We start from the raw sequence: 23,794 nt of genomic DNA, 5'->3' as shown, positions 1-23,794 counted from the left end.
CACTATAGGTCCAGGGTTTAATATCTGTTCGAGTCAGATAACCAGTACATCTTACCACCTAGTCTATTACATCAGTGTGGAAGGAGAGAAAGAGGGAGAGAGAGACTGAGGGTCTCACACATACACAAAATCTGTGGTATGTGAATGAGCTTGGGGGGGGTTATTGTATAATGTAATAACATGTCACTTATGAACCGGTTGAAATATCAATTTCCAACACCTTAAATGATTACGGGATAAAAAATTGTCGGGACACGGCATTCAATTTGACCCTGGCTGTTAAACTATTCCCGCTGCCAACTCAACTTTTTCAATCAGTGTGAGACAACATCCATCACTCCAGCCTGAGTGGCATGGTTACTTTCGTGGCAGTGAGCAAGGTCTAATTTTTGGGAGAATTTCGGCTTTTCTGCCAATGACGACAAGATGAGACCATGAAGACCGCAAAACTGCTTACAACTTCTGCTTTACCTCTGAGAGCTGATATAAATATTAGCTCATAAATTAATACACAATGAGTTATATCATTATGGGCTGATAATCCGATCAGTAATACATCAGTACTTCAACAGCAATTGCATTCTTAAGATTATTAACATTATGAGATGAGGAAGCAGGCTTCCAGGCCACAATGATCTGTATTTTGAGAAATCATGACTCATGACTAAATTAACTGATCTTTAACATAAAGAAATTACTAGCTTCCAATTTTCCTTTCTTTTTATGACATTAATACCATTTGTACCTGGGTGAAGAAAACAGTGTAGTGTTGTAACAGTGCAAAACAAGTGCTACTTTCTTATTTAGAAATATTGGCTGAGCTTGTCAGTGACTTAAACGTTCTGGTGAAAAATAACAATAGAAATCCTTTGAGAAATGTTTATGGTTTTAATAGCTATAATAGGAACTGTATAAGTATTAAAGAAAACTGTAATGTCTCTGTGGGTTTCTACTGGTGATTAGTTGACATCTATTGGTGGCATCTTATGCCTAGTGGATACCATTAATGACCAACTGAACACCTTTGCCAACTTGTACTTTGTACTCGTTGTTGACCACATGATGGTATTTATCCAGATATACATGTATATCAACATATGAGGGGAACAAATAAAACTCTGCACAGTATTCTGACAGTAACAAAGCTCAGGATTAATGCAGAGACTCTGGAGCTATAAGGTTACCCTCTGCACCAGTGTGTAGAAATCACATTTCTTAAATAACTTCTGCGTTTAAAATAGTATATTAAAAGCACTCTTTTACTTTACTTTAATTAGCATGTAAAAATGTTAGCATGAGATCTAAAAACACTTTCACTGCAATTTTAAAACAAAATTTGTGTTTGCCAATTGTTGACGCATTAAAATACCTAGTAGACGTCAGAATATGTGTTTATATCATATTATACTGGCATTTTAGCCCTTTCAATTTCCTAAAATGGTTAGTAAATGGCATAGAATTGGTCAATAAATGCTCTTTGCATACTTGGCACTGATTTCCATTATTCTCTTATATCTGGCTATGTGTGAATCATAAGATAACGCACATCCAAGCTGCTCTGACTTAATATCTGATTCAGGCACAGTCTGAAAGAACATACTGTGCATCAGGCTTTGAAATCAAATGCATAATAAACATAATGGAGGAGTCTGTAATAAGTCTTCTATGTATTCATTTACTGTATATCTGCAACCAATTAAAAGTTATCAGACCTCGAGCACTCTGAATTGAGCTGCCTTTCAATCCATTTCCTTCTTCCTTTAAGTTCCACGGCTGTATGTAATTATCAGTAATTCACAAAGCAACCCATTCAGGCAAGACGTGCAGTCAGGAGAAGTAGTGAGCAGTGTCTTTTTGGCTGCTGCAGAGGTGCTGATGCTCATGTGTACATGCCAGAGGGACGTGTGGCCTCCGAGAGCACTGAGTGGGAGGGAAGCTCTTAAGACAGCCTGCAGTCATAACAGCTGCTCCTTCAGTACACAGTAAACAAACCCCTCACTTCTAATGGCAAAAGGTGAACGACACAGAAACACACACACATGCACAAACACTGCATGCACATACACAAACACAAAAACTTGAGGTTCGGACATAAAGACACAGTTTACTTTCGATTAAACAAGTTTCCTGTTTAGACTTAATTTTTTTTGAGTGGCCAAGAGTGATTTTAATCATATTTTTTTGTAATGTTTGGCTTTATGCTTTACAATATATATATATATATATATATATATATATATATATATATATATATATATATATATATATATATACACATTGCGCAATAAAATTGCTTGTCGTTTTTTATTAACACAGTTAATTATAATTAAAGTTTTTAAGCATAATCAGTTTACATTTTTGAAACAATTTTCTATAAAATGCCTGCTTGGTTTTAATGCAATACACCTTTTATTATATTAAATAATTTGAGTAACCAGTTAAATTGGCAGAAATTTAATTCATTAATTAAAATTAAATAAATGGAAAAATGTAAGTAAACAGTTTACATATGTTAGACCCTATTTGTGTAATACAGATGTGTATGTAAATATGTGTGAGTGTGATTTACATTAAATATTAAATTTTTTATAGATATGTTCTACTTAACTGTTCTACTTATTCTAGCATACAGCATACAAACGTCTTCATTTCTTTCATCCTTAATTCACTCACTTGATATGTGGGACTGTCAGGATTTTCTTAAAGTTGGGCATAAAATGCAAAAAAACCTATAGTGCTAGCAGTTAGCGGTTAGCCACTTCCTAGTTAGCGGCTACTCTAGTTTCTTTTTTATACCCCTGGCATTGTTGGGTATGTTGAATAATTTTTAAAAATGCACTCAAAGTGCAAGACTAAACAAACTTGCAGTCCACCACTTCAACTATCTATGTTCTGCATGCAAAAAGGACTGCTTCCCATATCGAACCGAAAGCCCTGTACCGAAGACGTGTACCTTTACACCCCTATATATATATATATATATATATATATATATATATATATATATATATATATATATATATATATATATATAGCGGCTCTATCCTTTTCCCTATTCAGACATGGCAAGCATCCAAGCACCGAAACAAACAAAACAAAACAATAAAACAGTAACACTTTTTTTGCAAAAGTTTGCAATTCTTAAAGGACTGCCGCCACCCGCACCCCCACCCCCACCCCAACAAACACCCCAGAAAGTTTCCATCTGACACGTCGCTGCTGAGGCTGGTAAATATTTAAATGTAATGTTCTGACAGCAGGTTGAACACAACAGCTTTCCACCCCACAAAGAGATGAGATTCACACGGCCTTGTAGTGCTGTATTGATTCCCTCTTTCCATTCCGCTCGGAAATCCTATTCTAATGCTGAATAAAAATGAGCCAATGGCTCTTTTTTTGGCCAGAAAATGGTATTAAGTGTGCAGAAAGCAACACCAAGGCTAATCCAATATGAGCTGACCTTCTCCATTAGATGAATTTTAAATAAACAATGTGGCTTGAACCTGGCTGTTCTCTAAACACGGAATATTTTAGTCCACTGAGACTTGCTAAAAAAACAAAAACAAAGAATCAGTTGCACATACAAAATTAATGACAAGCACAAAACTAAAAGTCTAGCAGCACAAAAATCACTGTTAAATGGTAAAGTGAGATTTACAATGAACACACTCTACTGCTTAAGACTGGATGGTCTTCAAAAAAATTTATTTTTCGAAAGCAAAAATTTAAGATTAGACATTCAAAAACACTATTTGTCAAAAGGATGGGGACATGTTTTAGTTTATTTTAAGAGTAATACTTGATTTTTGGTGACCTCAACAACATCTCAAAGCTTATATTTGGAATAACCCACTAGAGATGCCTGACAGGAGTCAAGTTAGAGAGAAGAGAGAGAGAGAGAGAGAGAGAGAGAGAGAGAGCTCTAAACATCACCAAAAAGCTTATGGGGTACAGAGAAGCATCTTTGGAAGGAATGGCCAGGAATAAATGACTTAAGATCAAGCATATGCAGCCTTTGAAAAATAATTGGAAATAATTGTTTGATAATTGTGAAACTATTTCTAGGTTTTCATTATGGTTAAAAAAATAACTAGATGTCCTCAAACCTTTGATGAGTAGTGTATATGCACACACACACACACACACACACACACACACACACACACACACACAAACACACACACACACACACACACACACACACACACACACACACAGAAGTGCGCACTGCATCCCGTACATCAGCTGGCGGTTTAGTGACACACACAATCACACAAAGAGCTGAAAAGAGGCTGGACAGAGGGAGGTCTGACCTGTTAGCTGGCTGTCGCCTGCAGCCGGTGCGATGCGTACGTACGGCGTGGTGAGCTGCGTCACAATAATGGCGGCTAAAAGGAGAGTTCCAGGCAAACATGCACACAGGAGAGAGATACAGAGAGAAAGAAGGGCAGGCTGAAGCCAGAGGTTGGCCAAATATATTCTTTAGTCACAGTGCTAGGCAGACAGAAAGACAGACAAGCCTACTGTTATTCAACACATTTAAGAGTTATCAGATGGTAAATTCAGCACGTTATTTGATGCTGTCTGAGTGTGTTCTTGAGGTAATCTGCACTATTTCTGCCTGTCTTACTTAGGGATCCTACACTGCAGCACAAGGTTAGAACATATTATACCACAGCGCTGCATGATTCTGATTGGGTGATTTCATAATTGCAGTAATATCCATAATCATTTTTTTTTAATAATTATGCACTGAATCCAGATTGTTAACATAGCTACAGTAACAGCAAATTTATCTTCAAATAATCAGAACCTCAAAGAAAACATAATACACATGCTGTTATTTGTATAAATAATCCTTTATCATTTACTTTTTTTTTTTTTTTTTTTTGTAAAGAGACTTTTTTAACATTTATGGAAAGAGTTCACAAGAATATTAGTCTTCAGGACAGAGAGCACAATCTCTATGTAACATGAGCAGCTACTTACCTCTGACAAAACTGATAAAAGATTATTTTAACACATATGAATGATGTGGAATACAAAATAAGGCATTATAAAATGTGCTATTAAAGGAAAATAATCATTTGCAGGGTGCTATCAGTAAACCCATTTCACATCTGGCCACATTACACCATCAGGGCATTGATTATTTTGATCAATGAAACACACCTCCAAGTGTTTTACTTGGCTACATTCAGTGAGAGTGACAGACTCTAGATAAAAAATTCATGCCTGTACATTTTCACTTGAACAATATAGTCTTATGATAAAAAAAAAAAAGAACAAAACATCTCTCGTAATTGTTGCTCTGGGGAGACGGTATTTCGGTGCATTTTGCTGTCTTGAAAAATAAAGTGAAAAGGAGATCATTTGCATAGCACAGCTCTGGCACCATTAAGAGAGATGGCATGTAGTAAGGAAAATAGATTATCTACCATCTGTGCTCAATTAAATTCCAAACGATGTTGAGGCTAGTGTCGGGGATGAGCCTGTGGCTTCCTAAGTGCCTTTCGTGTTTGCTAATGGTCCACGGGAGGTCAGGACTGTACCACTGCCAGGTAGTTCTGGGACCTGAAATCAAACACGCTTCAACTTTCAGCAGAGCTGTGATCCATCTGTCAGGAGGAGCAATGTTTCCCGACAGCACCATTAAACTCTGCTCCTGTTTGTCTTTAGAGCTAGACTGACGCTGACATTCACTCTACTTTAGATCCAGTATAGGATTCTGACTACATGAACAGGGAACTGACTGAAGCTGTATGTACTGTAGAAAAACTAAAGGGCCTTTTTAATGTGCACTTCTAACAGTATATCTGTGATTAATTAAATGTCTAATGATTCTATAATCATAGCAATGATAATAAACATTAATTACTGCTCATGATTGTCATTACTAGGTATAATGAATTAGCATCACATTTAATCTCAGACACAGAGATATATAGTCTGTCTCAAATATATTGCATTGTCAGTTTAGGAAGTGATTTTCTAAAAGAGCAGGCTGTAATTTAAAATTACAGGTTAATGTGCTTTTTTCAATTAATTATGTATTATGTATTATTTATTCAATTCAGTTGATTGATTTCTAGAGCGCTTTTCACAATAGACATTGTCTCAAAGCAGCTTTAAAGAATGTAAGAGGTATATAACAAATTTCAGACCTAATAAACAGCTACATCTACATCGAGATAATATAAGACTAATGATAAATGGATTTAAAATTCATGATATAGTTTCTCTATAGAGATGCACCAATTTTGAAGATAAACTACTTTGCGCTTTCCATTTGCTCAGTAACATGAGTGGCTACATTTTTGGCAAATCGCTGTGGTATAAATGGACCAAAACAAATATATGCAGTTATTGAAAAATGACTTTGTTGAGAACTTTCCTACAACAGCACGCCCCATCGTTCTTCATTCCTAAGAGTATCTGATGTGCATACTGACAATGTAAGCGATCAGTACATTGCTGAAGCATCTTGTGTTATTTTTTTTGTCAGTAATGTTAATACATGTTAGATATCAGAGCTCTGAAGCAGAGATATTAAACTGTAAGATACAAGCATCTGTACGCTTCAGTAAGACATGAGAACCATGTGAGATGACAGGGATCTCTACAGACATGTGAAAAGAATCAAGACATCTTTCACGCATTCACCAACATATAATTAAGCTTCACACATGATGGTTGTAAGACAGTCCTACCTTTAGTGGCTACCCGAACACAATCGATTTTTGTCTCCTGTGAAAGAGAGAGAGGGAAACACAGAAAGGAGAGTGATAGAGAGAGTGAGAGAAGAAGACAAAAACACACAAAAAAGTGGGGACAGAGACAGAGGGAAAAAGGAAAACGTTATTTTAATTTTATTTTGTCACAAAAATTGCCTCCTTTTCTGTTTATACTTTGCTGAGCATTTTGATTTGATGGTCCTTGATAGGCCAGTTTTGTAAATTCACACATAGTTAACGGATTTAGTTCTCTGGTGCATTTGGGGATAAAACTATGCTTAAAGAAATGGAGGGTTCTATTTTTAGAGTTTGCAAGTGGAATGGAAGTCCATGTTGGAGTTGCAGCTGCTTCTTCCTGCCACGATATAAAACCACCCTTGGTTTGTGTTTGACAGCACAGCTGAGGAGCATTGAATATAAAAGCTAATTCTTAATTCAGTAGTCTGCAGTTGAAACCAGAAAAAAATAAAAAACTGCAGTCAAGAACTAGTCCATAACTAGCAGTATAGGTGTGAAAGTGGTGGATGATAAAACATCTTCCTTAAACAAAACTCAGCAGCTCCAAACTAGGATATGTGCACTTCTTCCCCTGACATTTCAAAACAAGACAAAACAATAGACGAAAAGAAGACAAAGCGGTGACAGTGTATGGAGCTGCATTCATTGTCTTACAAAACAGGAACAAACAGGAACAAACAAAAAGAAACCGGGGACATGAATATTCAAAAGGCTGTAAGTGATGGAAGAGCCTTTTTTAATCCCTTTAGCTTTATTACAACAAAATGCACTTGTGAGGCCTGATGCATTATTAAAGAAATGACAAATTAAAATACAGGGCTTTGAATTATTGAGGCTGGTGGCAGGATGAGGAGGAGCAGGTACGGCAGCACTCACTCCACCGAAGTTCTCAAACACATCTCAAATGAGCAGAATGAATGGGTTAAGACAGAACTAATGTAAAGAGGTGAGGTTGAATAGTGGAAGCAGGCCAAACATGAATAAAGCATGGATCCAAACATAGACATTTAAATGATAGTGTGTTCATACTCATTATTGTCACAGCTTTTCTGGTAAAGTTTAGGCTTTGCATGATTTCAGTAAATGCTTTATTCTGGCCAGGGTCATGGAAGACCCAGAATCTACACTGAAAACACTGGGTGTGATGTAGTACCCACTTAATGGGATATCAGTACATAGTCACACACTTTTTAACCCCTAGGGACAATTTAGAACACCAAATTCACTCACTGGAATCTGACAATTTGACAAAACACAATCAGAGAAATTTGAAAATAAATTCTAATGACTATACACTATATTGCCAAAGGTTTGTGGACACCTGGTCACAAGTATGGTATGTGCTTTTTGACCATCGCATTCCTCGTTTCATCACAATTTGCTCTTATATTTCTCTCTTTTCTTTTGAAAAGATCTTTCACTAGATTTTGGAGTGTGCTTGTGGACATTTATGCTTATCAGCCACAAGGGTGTTAGGAAAGTCAGATACTGATGTAGGGTGTGAAGGCCTGGGGTATAGTCAGCGTTCACATTCCTATAAAAAGTTGTGTAGAGTGAGGTTCAGATCAGAGCTCTATGGCAAGCCACTCAAGATGTTCCTCTCCAAACCATGTAGGCCATATCTGCATGGAGCCAAAGACATCCAAAGACGTCCTATACAACTGTGTGCCTCCAGCTTTGTGGTATGTTTTGAGAAGAACCACAGAAGGCAAGAAAGCTTATAGTGTCCCAATACTTTTGTCCATATAGATTCTATCAGCTTTTGTCCACACATACTGTATACCTTCTTGTTCTTTTCTTTGAATTGTACTAGCAAGTTAGTCTAACTGGGAGGGAATGATGTCAAAGGTGTTTAAGGTACTTTCATTTAATGGTTAGTGCTCGGGAATAGAATGTACAATGGCATTGAGGTTGACTGAGCTACTGGCCTGTACACATTCACCTCTCTTGTTAAAACTGAGCTATTTCCTAATCACTTAAGGTCAAAGAGCATGAGAGGGTGAGAGTTTGGCAGGAGAACCCAGAGACTCTTTACAGAATGAACCTGGGAGCTTGCAAGCAATTTGCACTGAGCTGCCTTCTTTCTGAAATGTCACTGTGTAACAATTACTTGAAAACACACACACACACACACACACACACACACACACACACACACACACACACACACACACACTTCACTATATCCTGTTAAAAACTGAGTCACAGTGGCAACACATCCACATGAATGCAGTGATTAGAAAGGGATGTGTGTCTTTAAGGTCTGTAAGGTGGGCAGCAAATAGAACACACACACACACACACACACACACATACACACACACACACACACACACACACACACACACACACACACACACACACACACAAACTCATACCCTGCAGGCCGAGTGCGTCCAATTAGAGTCGGTGAATTATCTAATGGCCTGAGCTTCACTCTTGTTCGTTGGCACTGGAATAAAGGATTGGCTTTTCATTAAGGTCAATTTGCATATAAAAACGGGAGATGGCTGATAATTCTAATTTCCAATTAAACTGGAGTGTTAATAACGCAGCCGTGAATAGCTGCCTTGTACAGTACTACTGAGAGGCTCACTATGAAAGCATTACCCCCTCACTGATAGTTTCATCTGCCCCTGTCAGCTTCACTGTCCTGTCAGTGCAAAATTCCCCTTTAACGGTCGGAAATTCAATATTTCTAAATTGAGCATATCAATCTGCTGATGGAAAAGGGCTTGATGGAGAAGCATGCTGGTGAACTAGTGATATATCACAAATCATCCTCTATCGGATACTAATCCACGCCTCACTGTCTCCGATTCACCGTTCATACAGGGACAAATGGATTCCACAGCAGAACGAAGCGCTTCTAAAGTAACTGATCGACAAAATATTTTTTTCATGGCCATGAAGGCCTTTTTTTACTGTCAGATTCAAAACATGATAACTTGACATTCATTTAATAAAAATATTGTGTTCTTTAAGAGTTACTTAAGAGATTGACTTTATAAAAATTTTTCATTTGGAAGAAAATGCAATATTATTTAAAAGTTAAATTGGGTTGCAACTATAGACTGTTCATAGTGAAGGTAGGGTAAAGACGTACACCCCACAAACCATCTGTATAAGATATAAACCCGTAAATAGCAGTATTTCACGTATGTAAAAAGCAACAGTCGTTTAACTGAGCACACATCTTGATTAATAAAGCAATGTATACCGTAAGTGCTAGTATTTTAAAAGAAACCACAGCCATGTTTGTATTCAGTTTTTGTTGTTGTAAATGATTGTTCTTTTCCTTTCCAACAAGTGATATCCTGATCCTACTTTGTCTTCATTTGATGCAATGATGACCTTCTTTTAGACAGATAAAGTTTGAATTTAATGTCAATGACCTATGTCAAGGATTCTCAAAGTTTTTTCACCAAAAGAACGCTTTTAAAAGAAATTCCATGAATATGCTCAGTACAGATTTACAGTTCTTGACAATATATTCTTATTCAAACTATTTAAATAAAAGGCTCATTAATAATTTGTGTACAATAATATTACACCTAATAACAAGATCCATATAGCTTTTTACTCCTGCACTAAAATATTGAAATATTGGAACCTTCTGAAAGCTTACTTTGTAATTAAGTGGTAAGTCAAATGTGCTAAAAACTACAGAAACTCAACAATATACTTTAATAGGCTTACATAGAATAGTCATACTTTAGCCGCAAGTTTAGTGAGATGCAGATGTGTCTATGCTAACATGATTTAAGCTAGCATGTTATGACCCATGCATCAGTGTTGCTTACTCATGAAGTCTGTATTCATCATGCACAAACTTTTGGTTTCTCAACACTCACCCCATTAGCTTTGCTGACAGCCTGGTAGTAGATGCTGTAGCTCTTATGGGGCAGCAGTGGGGTGTTCCAGTAGCCCTCATAGGTCTTGTTGTCTCCAATGGTGAAAGCCAGAGAGCTGTGGACACGGGAAGCCGGGAACTCAGCGGTGAAGTAATACGGTGAGCTGAGCACAGTGGCGTTCTGGAAGTGGATGGGGATGGGGTAGCAGCGTAGAATCTCAGCTGTACGCTGCGCTCGGCGGGGCCTCTCTTCCTCTACCACCACCTGATACACACTGCAACAACACAGGATCAAACATTAGAAATGTACACTTTTTCATAAAAAAAAAAAAACATCTGACATCAAGGTTTGTTATAGGGAAGGCAGTGAACCAATATTGTATACGAAACGACATTTTATACTGTGAAATATCTGTTAATCAAAACATACATTTGACTAAAAACATCCAATTTATATTTTGATTACGCTTGGTAGTATTTACTAAAATTGTAATAAAGCTAACCCATATCACACAGTGTAAGACACTATGCAAACACGCAGTGTAAGATAATGAGCACTGTTAATGTGTTAGAAAACACAGTGTGTGTGCAGTTCATATAATCTCAGACTGTAGGTAGAAACTATCACTGTTAATATTTTGTCTCCTCTGGTTGAGTCTGTGCAGTTTTTACTAACTAGCCTATGCCTGGGACCTGGGGTAAGTAAAAAATAAATTGTGAGAAACAGCCTGCTTTCTAATTCTGAGTGTAGCTTTCCCAGGGCCAGAACCATCTACGGTGAGGATTTAAACAGCATAGAATAAAAGCCTCTGGTATGAGACAGTAGTCTTGCTTTCGTCTTTTCGGATATTAGACTCAGGCAATCGAGAATGAATATTGAGTCGATAAAAAACAAACAAAATGAGTCTACAAAAGCAAAGCAAAAAAAGAAGAAAAAAATTCATATCAACATGCTGAAATGACGGTCAACGTGTAAGAAAAAGATCAACAAAGGAACAAAGAGCAGGATTGGTGATATGATATGTTGGATGTTGGATAGGTGTATTCGCCCAGCGGATCAAACATTCCTGAGCCCAAAAGCCCGGTCTTTCCCACCGCAATAGAGGGGGATATTGGTTGGTGCTGAGAAGCCAAGACAAAATGAAATGGAGCTGAATTTAAAGGCAGGTTGGATTGATGTCTGGTTATTGGAAAGGGGACAGAAAAGCAAAGGTGAACAAAACTTCAGTGGAGCAGTGAATATGATTGGCTCTTCTTCTCCGACTCAAGTGAAAAAAATAAATAAATCTGAAAGCGAACAGACCTTGACTTCTTTCAATAAAATAATATAAAAAATATAAATAATAATATAAAAAAATACTAAACAAATAATAATACTAATAAACAAATAAATAATTTGGATACTACCATAGCATTAACCATGCTGGGGTATTAACTTAATGTAGAAAATGCAGTTTTCTTGTCACTTTGGGATCTACAGCTATTCCAAAGTCTTTTATTAATCCCTAATTTGATATCCTGCATGAATAAGAATTTGGGTTTGCATAGTTTGTACATATACTCACTAATTAACAAGGCTCAACTGATAAATCCTACTAACAGTTAGAGTAGATCGGCCACAGCTAAAAGACAATAAACTATGTAAATGCTTAAAGCACTTCTCACAGCCTGCAACGGAGACTTTCTGCTGTGTCCTAATTGTGTTTTTACACGGACTGCTGCATTACGCGCATCTGCTTTGTTATTATACCCCCCAGACATGTTTTATCACACCTTATAGATCTGAAAGCACATGTAGGACTAGAAAAACCTTGAAGCCATTTGAATATACACAAGAGACCCATAATGTAAAAGACAGGACTGAATATCTTCACAGCAAAGGTTTTTTATTATTATTATTTTTCTCAAACAAGATTCATTTGCACTTTTATATCTATTATAATAGTTGTGAAAATGTAGTATTACCTTAGCCTGAACTATTGCTATATAAATATGAATAGTTTCCAATTTGTTTCTGAGCACCGAATAAAATCCTTCTAAATCAGAGATTTTAGTGTCCGTATTTTGTAAGTGACACCTTTGCACATTTAACTGTGACACATTATAAAAAAAATTCCCTGCACTTTGCGCATGCTGCCCTTTTGCTGAGCGATAACACAATACAGAGTGCCTGCTACAGTATTTAGTGATAAAATCTAATGTATGGAAATAATAATTACAGCAGTAACGAACGGTGAGAAATATGAAGTTAATTACTGTAGTTCATTGAAGAGAAGAAAGGCCAGGACTGGGTCTATAGTGGAAAAAGAATAAAGTAGCTCCCATGGCTGAAAGAGAGAAAGAGTTGGGGGGCAGTGTTTCATCTGGATTTAAGACCTCTTTAAAGGCCAGCCATTAGTTTAAGTCTGTCTCACTGATGATTTACAGCTCTTTTGTCCTACAGAGAGACCAACATCACTTCCAGTCTCTGGAGCAAACTCATGTTAATACCTCATACTGCCTGATTAGATCACAAACATGCTATAATTCAATAAGTCGGTGAACCAGGTGGAGCCATGCGGGAAACCCTTCAGGATAAATGCAGTGTGATGAAATACAAAAAGGGAAGAAGAATTGGAGTTTAAATCTAAAAACACAATATTAGTTTATCCAGGTGGAAATCAAACGTAACTGTGTACTACAGAAATAAGCTTGGCACACACGTTTATTAAACATGTTGATGATTAAGTGTTTAAAGTGCAAAAATTCACCATTGATTTTAACACCACTTGGCAACAATGAACATGTAGCAAATAAGTGATTTTATAATAATACATTTCATCATTAAAATACTGAAGTGCTTGTTATTATTAAACAGGATTTAAACAGTTTTTAATAGTTTGATATATTGATGCAATATGTGAAGTATTTGAACCCGCAGCCAGCAGCAGCTTAGATTTTTTTAAAGGTAAGATTATTAAACAAATTAGTAAATAAATTAATTAAGGTGAGAAAAAAATTCCCCATACACTAATCCTACCTCATTTGTCCATGGCTGACTAATATAGAAAGCCCTAAATTGTCTCTTTCACAACAATCAATATGGGGTCTCCAGGAGCGAGATGATTTTTATTTGCAGTATGCCTATGCAGCTACTGTGGGAAATACCTTTTCCAGAAACACTGATTGGTTTTAGCTGTACTTTATCATTTAATTGGTGAACAGAGGCTGGACATGGCCTTGGAGTATTAGCTTTCCTCTCACACATTCCCATGCCCTCAAAAGGAGGGTCTCAGGCTTTATATCCCTCTCTCCTCACAGATACCCAACACCTTCATCGGTTTTACTCAGCACATTTGGCCTTTGAGCAGCACTGCCTCAGAAACTGTCTCACTAATTAACACATAAACCCAAAGCCATGGGAATGGGAAAGCATCCAGCTAGCATGCACTGTTGTAGTCGTTACACACACCGGTACAAGTGTGACGGGATGTTTTGAGAGGCAATCAGTCCAGCAGACAAAACAAACCATATAAAACTAACAACAACACTAAGACGTACCTGGTAGGTCATTAAAGAGACACGGTTCAATGGAAGGGGATTAGAAGGTGCATTTTTGTTCCTGTGACCCCCTGACACACCAATTAATCCTGCTCACACCATTAAAGCTTTGTAAGGTCAAGTGACCAACTTCTAAACACAAGCTATTACCCAACAGGCACGGTCGGAATGAGACCAGGATTTTCTGTGAATGGACCATAGTGAAATATTGAGTTTTATACACGTGCAATCAGTTCTAGTACTGTCAACCTTAATAAAATATAATGTAAATATATCACAATGAGGTTCTATAATATATATATATATATATATATATATATATATATATATATATATATATATATATATATATATTTTAGATACTCTATACAAATAAAATGGAATTAAACTGAACTCTTTTTTAGATTGAACCAATATATATGTCCTTCGCTTGCACCTCTGATGGAAAATATGTCTGGAGTGATGGCTGCACTGAGAGATCTGAACAGCCCTTTCTGATGCCTGTAGAAATTTATTTATACCCTTGTCCATAAATGCACCCTGGAGACACAAATAAAGGAAACCACTCAGTTTAAAAGTCACTTAAATCTTCACAAATGCTGGGCGTCCCCTATGAATCCTCAGCAGGAAACTAGATTTGGGAGGCAACCAAAATGCAATAGGAAATTAGAACATATCAGCTGTGATATGCTGTGATATGTAGTCCTGTTGTATGACATGAATTGATTAAGTGGCAAAACAATTTATTTCTAACTGGTTTTAATGCTGAAAACAGAGGTTGCGGTTCATACATTTGTTGGTCTTTATCCTGGTTAATGGGTGTGATTAATCTAATTGGGGAACACGTGGTGGAAATATTCCCTGGATTGAATGATACTCTTACTATGTGCACACGGTTACACCTAAAGGCAATTTAAATTAGCCGATCCACTTACTGGTAAGTTTTTGTGAGGTGGGAGGAAACCAGAGAATTCAGCAGAAACCCACACAAAACTCTCCACACAGAAACTGGAGCATTGACACATCAACACTACCTACTCTGTGTTCTGTGAAATCAAATCAGACCTACTACATTACAAATATTGTTATCAGTTACACCCTGCAATGGAATGTCATCTCATGCGTATAGTGTATAGTGTATCCTTCCTCTTGCACAATGTTCCAGGTCTGCAATCCTTTCCAAGATAAAATGCTTACTGAGTACAAAAAAATGTATAATATTATTTAGTTATTAATTCTTTCTTACTATTTCAACTTTCAACCAGGAATCACTTGTTAATAAGATAAATAAAAAACCTGCATAAACCGAACAAAAACAGGAGAGAGGTTGTGGGCTGAACACGTGAAGCTGAACATATAAATGTTTCAGTGTGTTTGACAAACTCTCTACTTGTCTTATGTTCTTTTGCGATTACATGTTACTGTCTCCCTCTAGAGACTTCAGTAAAACAAGAAACATTTACTGTGTTCTGCAAACTGTTGCTCAAACACTGCCAGGTTACTCTACTGTGAAAATATGCCTATTCTTGTGGAAAAAGAGCAGACCCGGGAACATGGTGTCCCGGGGGAAGAAATTGCAAGAACAATCCAGAAAACTACAGGAGTAATTGTTGCCAGAAATAGGCGAGTAAGCTTAGCGTACTCTTTTCCTTTTCTCCTTTCACTGTTTTCCATTGGACTTGGCTAAAAATTAGCTTCCTTCAGCGACTGTAGTGATGCTAGCGCAGAGCTTTATGAATTCTTTTCTCCCCATCCTGCAAATAGGACTGGGGTTGGCACGAGGCTGTGTGGGAGGTGTGAGGCCACGATGTGCCCAACGTGGGAGACGGAAACATTAGTGTAGCGCAATGTGAGTGACAGACGGGGAAGCTAATCCTCTTAGACTACATGAAGAGCTTTCCCTCGCTGGTATAGGCCATTGTACCAGCCTGTATGTAGTCCTGCCAGACCAGACATCAAAACGCAACTCATCATTGGGCACTGGCTCGAGGTGAATTCCACACATAAATACATCGGGATGGTGACATGAAGCGAAAGCTGGCAAGCATCATTTACACACAGAAACACGTATTCAGTCAAGTCAGGAATATTTTTTGTTCCTACGCATTCTTACTGGAGGAAAATCATCTTAATAGTTGACATATTATGATCAATGCATTCTCTAAATAGTATCATAGTGAAACATCTGTTATTTGAAATACAAACACATGGTCCCTGCACGCCTTGCACAGTTTCCTATGAGCTTAAAGGGTTTTTGTGTAGTTATGAGTACTTGAGTACAAGGTATAAACATCAAAAAACATCAGCTATATTTGCACTGAAACCCAGATTTATTAAACCCCCAATACATGTAAAGTGTTTGATATGATATGAATAATTTTTTATCAAAGTTTATACATTAAAAGGAATCTCACTGACTGGTTCTGGGTTTCTCAACCTTGTAAATACAGATGGAAATGCTATAGCCATGTTACAAATACAGGTGCATCTCAATAAATTATACTATCATTAAAAAGTTGATTTATTTTAGTAATTCAATACAAAAAAGAGAAACTTGTATATTATTATTTATCACTGATAAACAGTGGTCCACTGCGTTTTATCAGGTCCAAGGTCAGCACAGCCATCTACCATTGATTGGCCAGCAAACTCACCTGACCTAAACCCCATGGAGAATCGATGGGGTATTGTCAAGAGATATGAGACACCAGACCCAACAACGTAAAAGAGCTGAGGGCCGCTATCAGACCAACCTGGGCTTCCATAAAACGTCAGCAGCGTCACAGACGATCACCTCCATGCCACGCCGCATTGTTGCAGTAACTCATGCAAAGGGAGCCCCAACCGAGTATTGAGTTCTGTACATGTTCTTACTTTCCAGTAGTCCAACATTTCTGTGTTAAAATGTATTTTTTTTTTTTAATTAATATTCTAATTTTTTGAGATACTGAATCCTGGGTTTTCATTAGCTATAAGCCATAATCATCAAAATTAAAAGAAATAAACACTTGAAATATATCAGTCTGTGTGTGATGCAATATACAAGTTTTTATTTTTTAATTATTAAATTACTCAAATAAATAAACTTTTTAATGATATTCTAATTTATCGAGATGCACCTGTATTGCAATTTAAAATTGCAATTTATAAAATAAAGCTTCTGGAATAGCCTTTATTTGTCACCTATACATTACAGCACAGTGTAATTATTTTCTTTGCATATCCCAGCTTGTTTGAAACCTGGGGTCAGAGTGCAGGGTCAGCCATGTTACAGCACCCCTGGAGCACAAAGGGTTAAGGGCCTTGCTCAAGGGCCCAAAAGTGGCAGATTGGCGATACATCCCCATTCTTCCAAACAGTAACCCAGCACCTTAACCACTGAGCTACCACTCCCCCACTCCCCATTTTTTAGATTATCTACAAAAAAGGGTTAAAATAACAGTTTGCAAATTTACCACATAAAGCTCTTGGATTATTTTTTTCTTTAAAATTATGCTTTACACTGCCTTTTTGATTTACATATTTTGCCTCTGATACACACAATAAAACCAACACTGTGCTTTTCAGTGCTTTCAAAATCCTGCCATGAAAAAAGCACCCTTTTCAAATCTGCTTCTTTTCATCAACCACTACTTCCTTCCTTTTCCACCCCCTCTCTTTCACGTTCTCTGTACAGTGTCATTTCCTTCTCTGAGCTCAATGAATCAGGTTTTTTCATGACAACCCAATAAAAGTCTAATTTTAGTTGCCTTCTATTGTTATATATTTTTGCATAACATTCCCCTCTCTCTGCATGCACCCTGCACTGCCAGTAACGCTGCTCACTTCACATTAATTTACTGACTACAAAACAACAAAGAAGCAGAACGCTCTAAATCCAACGCGTCTTTCTTTATTCATCACGTTCTTGATCATCAGTATGATTCTGTCCTCATTCTGCCATGGTAAAGATGGACATTATAATGCCATGACACATTAGTTACTCAAACTGTCTGGAACAAAATAAGCTTGAGCCAAATCCTCCCTCAATGTGCAAAACACAACTGGGGCACACTAGCTGTAAACAAAAGCTGGCCTTATGGGGTAATCAACAAGGTCTGCAATTCATTAAGACGTGCTAACAGTAATTAAGACGACAACACTGATGCCAATGACAGGGTGACAACATGGCTGATGACTGCTGAAACTCCTTCTCCCCTTCGATTAAGATCAAGTAGAACAGCATGTGTGCTCAGATTTGTGGAAGATGACAGAAATTTTTTATTTTAGCACATTTCTAAGGTGCTATTACTCCTGACAGAAAATAATAGCATGTGTGAATCTAACATTACAACAACAATATAAAAGAGTGCACGATTTAGGTTCTTTCCTGAAAGGATCACAGCTCTCTCAGAAGTGTTGGCACAGATACAGAAAGGAACTCAAAATCTACCTTTATGCTTTTAAAGTGCTGTCTAGAAACGGCACGCCTTTAGTCAGACTTCTGTCTGTCTCCATTAAAACCACCGCAGACATCCTGGGAGTCCATGTAGCACTTTGAATTCTTCATGACAAAGCACAAGGTGCAAAAACTGCATTTGGGTTATTCATACTGATGCATTTAAACTGCCTTTCTGATTCAAGCCAACTATAACAAAAGCCTTTAACCAGAAAAAAAGTTCTACTAACTTTTGGCTCAGTGCAATGCAGGAGCACGTCCTGAATTGCCGTTTGGTTATAGTTTCTTGGTGGGTGGAACACTAGCTTATCGTATGTGTCTGTGATATCATGCATAAGACAAAGAGAGGTTAGAGTTTGCGTTTGAGGTTTCAGCTGTTCATGTGAAAAGATGCATTTTTTCCATGTGTCTCAGAGGAAGCATATGTTATCCTTCACCCTTCTGGGCTGGTAGCTGCCATGTCATAAGCGAGAAGTCACTAGTGACTGGGATTTATGTCAGACAAGCAAATTAGGAGAGAAATGGGTTTAAAAAAACTCAAAGGAACCCTGTCAAGATAACTCATAACAACATGTAATGATGTGATGTGAAGCAACATGTAATAATGTGATGTGCAGCACCATGTAAAGATGTTTATCTTCGGATGTCCATTTGACACCAGCAGGCATAGCACTTGTGTTTGCACAAAAAGAATATTAAACTGGCATGTCTTTTTTTTGGCGGATATTGTGTGTAATGTGAAAATTCCTGTTTGTATAGAAAGTTGACCTACCTGACTGGTGCTCCTCTGCTCTGTGCAGGCTTCAGCAAAACTGTTACAGTGCTGTCTGTCTGGTTGAGTGGTGTCTCCTGATCATAGGCAGGCATGTGCGGAGCTGTCAGAAAGAGCATGCACATAAACATACACTCACAGACAGTTAACAGCACTAAAACAAGTTGCTCTCATTCACATCATACACACACAGACACACACACACACACACTCATATGCACACTATTTGTGTCTTTGCCACAGCAGTTATAACCTTACATGAGATCTTAGTGGTAAACTGGGTGGAGGCTGGGGAACCGTAGCCTTTGACAGTGCTGGCTCTGATGGTGAATGAGTAGGTAGAGCCTGGGTACAGCCCAGTAAACACGTGAGACGTTTCATTACTGGGCTTTAACACTTTCCCACTCTGATTGGCCCGGCTGAACTCTGGGTCAAATGAGCTCACGGCCTTGTAGAATATCTGTGGGAGGGAGAGAGAGAGAGAGAGAGAGAGAGAGAGAGAAAATTATGGTTTCATAAACATTAACATACACAACTGTTATAAACCCTCAATGCAGACCACATTACTAAAATAATGTATGATTCAACAGCAATTTTGGGATGTTATCCAATGGCTGATTTGATTACCCAAAGCATACTGAGATGTCTCATAGTTTCAGTAATTTGTACTAATATTCTTCCCTTTATTGCGGATATCACATAATGATTATTTAAGACACAACTCCTGCCCAACTGCCTAATATATAAAATGGTTCAAATGGTACCAATGCAACTACCTTGTTCTGTTAGGAAAAGATAAGATGTAATGTTACCCGGAAGACCACACATAATTACTTTATTAATTATGATTTATTTTTATGGGATCTCCTCATCGTTTTACAGAAGGTAAAATACCTCACCTCTCCATGTAAAACTAATCCATTGTTCATGTTTTACTGCTTTAAAAATACATTAAAAAATAATAAGCTTATTTAGATAACACCTAGTCCTTTACCTTACACATTAAATAATGAATTATTCATATGGTTTTAATAGTTATGCCTCTGTTGGTGTTATTTTGCTCTGTTCTTGTCTCTTTTAATTAAAACTCTTACATCCACTGTAAGCTATAAATCTGTGTAATTATAACAATTTTGGTTAGTGGCAAATGAGCAAGATTTAGGACACCTGACAATGCTAAATCACAACTTATTAGCATTGCTATCATTAAATGATCGTATCAGAAGCACTGATTTAGATTTATCACTGGAGCTACCATGGAAGCATTCAAATATAAAAATATTCTTGACTTGACTATAGTGGAGACCTGCCAACTAATCAGTATTCTACATAGCTATATCATAATTTGATATACTGTTGAGCATATACACAAATAATTCTGCTTAAAAAAGATGCCTTACTGTGAACAGGACTATGTCTGATAGCCACAATCAACAGAGACAACCCTGTTTATTTATAGTTAGACACATAAAGCGTCCTGAAAGCCAAATGCATGAAACGTCTAAGGCTATGAAGACCCCTGGGGACAAACAAATATTCATAATAATAATGCTTTCAGGGTCTTTAAAATGATCATAGTTAATGTATACTGTACACCTCTTTTTATTCTTGAATAGATGAGAGGAAGATCCTCCTCGTCCTTCTCAGTGAACTGTATCAATGTGGTTAAAACCTACATTTGAATAAATTGTTCCTCATGGTGGGTGGCCTCTCCATCATACTTTCATTCTGATTCCAATTAAAGAACACAAAGGAAGTTATAGGAGCAGCATGGATAGAAGCTGTCAGGTGTGAAATGCTAGTCAGCCTCCTTCCATTAAACTCCAGTGCAGTCGGGCATCTGGAAGCTTTCAAGCAACCATTCATAGTCAGAAAAAGAGCCTTTTGGTGTAGATCTGTCGGAACTGTGAGATGAATGGGGACTGGTGTGGTGATAAAAAAAAAAAAAAAAAAAAGAGTGCTTGTCCAAAAGGGTTTCATAAACTCCAGGATGATTTGTATGGAAGGCATTTGAATTATGCTTTGGCAAGGAAAGATGTGGGAATTTAGCAAAACATATGCCGCTATTTTTAGTGTGTTACAAAAAAACTTGCTATTAAAGGAGCTTCTCCATTAGCAAGTGTATCAGTTCCCAAACCCCTAGAGTGCTATTGGCAATATGGATGCATAGGCTCACCTCAGCAGCCTTTTACTACATTTACTACAGACACTATAGCAGACATCCACAAGAGAGAACCATCATGCGTCTACTGAAACCAATTTCTGACTGTTGCGATGTTACTGTTAACGAAATGATGTCAATAGAAAATGCAACAATGCGTTCTCTATGACAAATAACATGACAATTCTTTAAGGATATATTAGTAGCAAACATGAATAGGCAAAGAGTAAGTATTTGGAGCTGTTCCTGTGTGTTAAAAAAAAACAATGTGAAATGTCTATTTATCAAAGTTCAAACTTGAGGAATTTTTTTTCTGTACATAGCAGGTGTGTTATTTTCGCAACTTGCTGCTTTATTAATTAATGTACACAAGTGACTATTTTAAAATGGCCACTTGCTCAAATTCAACAGTTACACAAACTATAAGCCTTTTAGACTCTGTTTGTTCTTTCATTATTGCTGTTCTCTTGTTGGTGGCTTTTAGGGTTTAATAAAAATTATCTAGTTTTAAAAAGCCATCTGTCTTTACCCATATTGGCACTAATTTGATCAAAGTCACTGATCTCAAATGATGACCACATACTTCTTTGACCATGAAATGAAAATGAAATATGACAACATGACATGAGTTGCCCAGCTAATCACAGCACAATCAATTCTTAAAATTAGATCTAAACAACAAAATGGTCCTTGGACCAAGAAATGTGCTTATATAATCACACCAAAATGTCATATGAACTATAGAAATGGCAGAAATCTATCAGACTTTAATGAGGCGGAAAGCCTTGATTTATTCCTTTTCCTTTAAAACTGGAGCGGATCATACTCGTGACACGGTCTAACAGGCAAGAGACGTGACAGAATATAATTTCATAATGTGAACGTGACAGCTTAATTGGGAGAATTTTCACAAATGAAGTACTGCTACAATAGCTCTTTTGAATTGCTACATTGTGTGGAGTTCCAAAGAGTACATCAAATCATATGGTCCTCGGATGCACACAAAGTTGAACATGACAATAAAGCATACACTTAAAAAAAAATACTTAAGGTAAACTTTTACAATGAGGAGACTCTACTCCGAAGAGTATCCAGTGTGTAACCTTTTGCAGCTATACTTCTAAGTGCCTTTATAAGATGCTTATTTTGGATAGGAAATTAAATGTGTTTTGTCTTGCCCAATCTTTACCCATAATAACTAGGGATGCACCGAAATGAAAATTCTTGGCTGAAACCGAAAACCGAAAAAGAGGAAAGCAAGGCCGAAAACCGAAAACCGAAACACCGAAAGAAATTATGCCAATTATTATTACCATTGCATTTATGGCTATAACTGTGTACTAAACTTACTTAAATCAAGGCATTTAAATTTTTGTTTTAAAGAATAAATCAATTACAAATTATGAAAATATTTATTCATAGCACATTGCAACAATGCACAGGATAAAATTAATTAAAATTCAAACTTAAATGTTTAACTTAAATGCACTCATGTGTACATTAAATAATAATGTACAGGCCCTCTGGCCTGCTGAAAGGTTGTAAAATTAAACATGTCCTTTCATAAAAATACAACAATATCACTGTTAAACTTCCTTCCTTTTCAAAAACGTCCACCACAGACTGAGTGCGCATGCTCGGAGGGGTTTTGCTTTTCTGTGCCGCGTTCCTCTCATATTCAGCATAGCGATCGGGATGTTTGGAGTTCAGGTGATAAATTAAACCAGACGCACCCCCTCTTGAAATTTCGGCATTACATGTTTTGCAAACTGCTATCCGTGGGTCTTTCTCCAAGATATACTGAAATACGTCCACACCGACAAGCACGTGCAGGCCGCGGTTTCTGTTTGCGTCATCACAACAAACTGTTTCGGACGTGTTTTTTCAGTGTTCAAATGGCCCAAAAATGCACTTTTGGGCCATTTTCGGCCGAACATTTTCGGTGGCCGAATATTCGGTGCATCCCTAATAATAACCCATAGTAATGTGTGATGAAGTGCACAGGTATGCACTCATCACTTTACACATGTTTTTATTGGAATGAAACACTAAAAAAACTCCCAGAGGAAACATGTGGCAATGTCACATCATCTCTACATGCTTTCACTGGAATAGTAAACTGTCTTCAATGAGCTAGAATATTCTTTTCCTTGAACTTTATTTTCACTCAGACCTTGTCTGACACAAGTCAGACAGCAGACAGGCGAAAGGTACTGTAGATAGTCGGGTTATATTGCAAATGTAGGTGTTAGAGAGACATTAAAACTGGACAGAGAGT

At 37.3% G+C, this 23,794-nt stretch overlaps 1 protein-coding gene across 15 annotated transcripts in view; it reads right to left on the bottom strand.

The window, feature by feature from the left end:
* Positions 1 to 23,794, bottom strand: part of ptprma (protein tyrosine phosphatase receptor type Ma) — a 204,258-nt gene that overhangs the window by 54,565 nt on the left and 125,899 nt on the right. For 9 of the 15 annotated variants that reach the window (XM_046846529.1, XM_046846530.1, XM_046846531.1 and 6 more), the window contains exons 10-14: positions 19,614 to 19,815; positions 19,356 to 19,458; positions 10,607 to 10,880; positions 6,711 to 6,747; positions 4,314 to 4,388 (exon numbers count right to left, since the gene is read on the bottom strand). In XM_046846529.1, the coding sequence (XP_046702485.1) occupies positions 4,314 to 4,388; positions 6,711 to 6,747; positions 10,607 to 10,880; positions 19,356 to 19,458; positions 19,614 to 19,815 (691 nt within the window). The remainder of the gene's footprint in view (positions 1 to 4,313; positions 4,389 to 6,710; positions 6,748 to 10,606; positions 10,881 to 19,355; positions 19,459 to 19,613; positions 19,816 to 23,794) is intronic. The other 6 variants (XM_046846536.1, XM_046846538.1, XM_046846543.1 and 3 more) reach the window with 1 other exon arrangement.

The sequence above is a fragment of the Silurus meridionalis genome, chromosome 4 (assembly GCF_014805685.1).
Source record: "Silurus meridionalis isolate SWU-2019-XX chromosome 4, ASM1480568v1, whole genome shotgun sequence".
Taxonomy (NCBI): Eukaryota; Metazoa; Chordata; class Actinopteri; order Siluriformes; family Siluridae; genus Silurus; species Silurus meridionalis.
This window is presented reverse-complemented; position numbering and strand designations above follow the sequence as displayed.